This window comes from Eimeria necatrix, genomic scaffold, assembly GCF_000499385.1.
Source record: "Eimeria necatrix Houghton genomic scaffold, Enh_scaff2184, whole genome shotgun sequence".
Classification (NCBI taxonomy): domain Eukaryota; phylum Apicomplexa; class Conoidasida; order Eucoccidiorida; family Eimeriidae; genus Eimeria; species Eimeria necatrix.
In genome coordinates, this window is record NW_013655153.1 from 1 (window position 1) to 2894 (window position 2894).

The 2894-nt window shown below is 50.6% G+C and overlaps 1 protein-coding gene across 1 annotated transcript; it reads right to left on the bottom strand.

Moving 5' to 3' along the window:
- Positions 1-1795: 1795 nt before the first annotated feature.
- ENH_00029910 (hypothetical protein) lies at positions 1796-2713 on the bottom strand (the record flags this gene model as incomplete). The annotated part of the gene is made up of 3 exons (XM_013584865.1): positions 1796-1964; positions 2189-2217; positions 2582-2713. 3 exons carry the CDS (start codon positions 2711-2713, stop codon positions 1796-1798), a joined length of 330 nt encoding a protein of 109 aa, XP_013440319.1.
- Positions 2714-2894: the final 181 nt, after the last annotated feature.

The window sequence follows — 2894 nt, forward strand, 5'->3', positions numbered from 1 at the left end:
GACCAACGCGCTGTGGATTTTTTGGGTCACTACACTCAACAGCCAGACATTTGTTGCGCGCAAAAATACGACGGGCACACTGATATTACGCCTTTTGCTCCTACGGCCACAGGCAGTCCGCTGGCGCAGTCCCCTGCTCGACTAAGGAAGTTCTCACTCCCTGCGCCCGTAAACGCATTGCCACAAACAAAGCAATCTGCCGGCAAAATTGCCATAGTGCCGCTGCTTCCACTGTAAAACACGGGCAGCTGCAACATGTCGCTCGATCCCCTCACTGCACGGCACCTGGATTGTATTGCCCTGTGTTAAAGTGCCTGCAAAGCTTAAAGAACCAATGTACACCGCGCAGAATGGCACGTCATGTGCGGTTCCAGGGTTATGGTAGCAACCGAACGCAGAAACAAATTAAACGCTGCGCTCTGTATTGCTGTCGTCCACCTCCTCCACCACGGCCTTATCATAGCAACGAACTGCACGATCCCTCACTGCGAAAAAAGGCGTACCCAGCAATAGGCTTTCGAATGGCCCCAAAGCGAGTCGATTGCACCGCAAGTGACTCTTGACTTCCACATAGCTATGCACGTGTCCACGTCGTCGCTTCTTGCGTAGACACACAAACAATGCTTTTTCCGTGTGCATCGAGCCTTCCTTTGCATCAGGGGCAAGCGTATCTCCAGACAGGCAACGCGATTTGACTACGACAATTGCCTGAAATATCTAGGGAAATATGGTTAGAACGGAATGTATGCTTTCCCTGCATTTCTAAAGTAACGACGTATGGCTTATTGGCAAACTGCCCAGATTCAAACAGCGACCTTTGGGAAACTACGGATCGCAGTTGGCTTGTGACACTGCATCACAAGCCCGTGCTGCACTACGCAGCAATCCTCAGTGACGATCAGGACAAACTAGCGCTAAGTACTTTGGTAGGCAGCGTTGCTTCTAAATTGTCAAGAAACAAAACGCACAACGCGTACTCATAAACAAACTCAAACTAAACAAAAGTCGCTTCTGCATAACGCAGCAGGAAAAGCGCTATTCATGCACGTTGCAATAATGTTAAAGGAGCTCGCACATAGTATCATCAGTGGCACATGAGCACAGCCCTCAAAAGTTTCTGAATCGCGATGCATTCACTTCGATGACAACGCCTTGTGCTATCACGAAATCGCCTTCACACAAAGCTATGTTCGGCGCACTTCCTGGTGCAGCAGAGCTATGTTGTCCTTGAAACCTGGCACGCTGCTTTGCCCAGAGACCACCTCCCTTAGAACTGTGCGAAAGAGAGAGGGTTTCTGTGTGGTCAACAACATCCACCACCTTCCAGCTAGCAGTGATGAAGCTGCGGCTTCCTTTGCCGCAAAAGTGATGCTTTGGGACAAGGCTCAGAGAGCTGATCATACGTTGGCCAATATCTAATAGAAAGTCCAGACGAAAGCACTGTATGACTCGTTCGGCTACCTTTGAAATTCGTATGTCTTTCAGCAAAGCAAAACTCCGCAAAACTCAGGAACAAGCATCAGGGAAACAGCGGTAGCACAAACCTTAATAGTCCTTCTAGCCTGGCTGCGAAGGAAATGTGAAGAGAACACTTGAGAACATAAGCACCGAAAAGACGGCATAGAATGCGCTTGAGAAACTAGTACGTGTCAACAAGCAACGCATACAACTTCTGCTTCGTCTACTGTCGCATAATGTGGGCCACACAAAGCTGTCTCTCGCGCCTCCCTCAAGATTCATACTCACATGACACAACAGTGTATTGCCCAGCTCGCAGCAAAAGCACCTCTGCTTGCTACTCCTCGCGCGCATCAACGCCTGCGGCATCGCGCTCACTCACCAGATCAGCCATTGCTTGCGTATCGCAGTCTACCACGTGATGATATGAAAAGAAGAACTGTGCGCTCAGCACAACAGAGCTCCTGTCATCGAGCTTTACGAGAGTCACTTCCATGCGGTCGCGCCTGCAAGCAAACGCTCAACGCCTCCGTCTTGCTTGCAAGGAGCACGCAGCCCATGGTGGAACAGGAAACGAAAGCCACTTGCTGCGAAGCGGCCCGAGCGTGGTGCGAATTGATGGGTGTTAGGATACATATAAGCGCAAATGCTTCCTTTTCCATACTGCGTCCCCTACACAATCGTCTACATCCAGACGTCATGGCAAGCCAATGGCAAGTCTGAAGCAAACCTGCGCATGCCACGGCACACGCAACACTGCTGCACTCAACCATGCCCAAAGTGATTGCCAGCACCAAACCATCTTCGTCTGAAAAGAACCGTTTTCAGGCGCATGCTACGCACACGCTGCAGGTTCCAAAATGTGAACAATGCCGTGCGACCTACTTTTAGCGAGCTGAAAATGGACCCACTGGCAAATATTCAGAGACCCAAAGGCAAGCTTCTCAAGGCCTTCCTATACCCCTGCCGACTGCGTCTCATCACGACGCACGCTGCTGTTCTTTCTTGAGGCCTCACTTCACATGCCGCTGAAACGTCAGCTTACTCGACGGAACCCAGTTTACAGTCAAACACAGCGTGCACTTTTTCCTGCATCCACTGCACCCAATGAACCTGAGCATACGGCCACAACGTCTCCAACTGCACGTCGTTGCTTCACAAAGGGCCTCTCCACGTCCGCAAACGCCTGCACACTATGCGAAGAAAGATAAAGCAGCAAAAATGACCCGAACAATAGGATGCGCGTCCCGCTCATTTCCAGCGATAAGGCCTCGCAGCACGCAGAAAACGAAGTGGAAAACTAAAACGCACGAATGTGCCGTGTGCAACTCACAGACTGGATCGCCAGCTCATTCGTTACGCTTCGCAAACGATTAGCATATCTGCGCACAAGAGCGCGCAAGAACATCCAGGAGTTTGTTTCTACTGCAATCAAA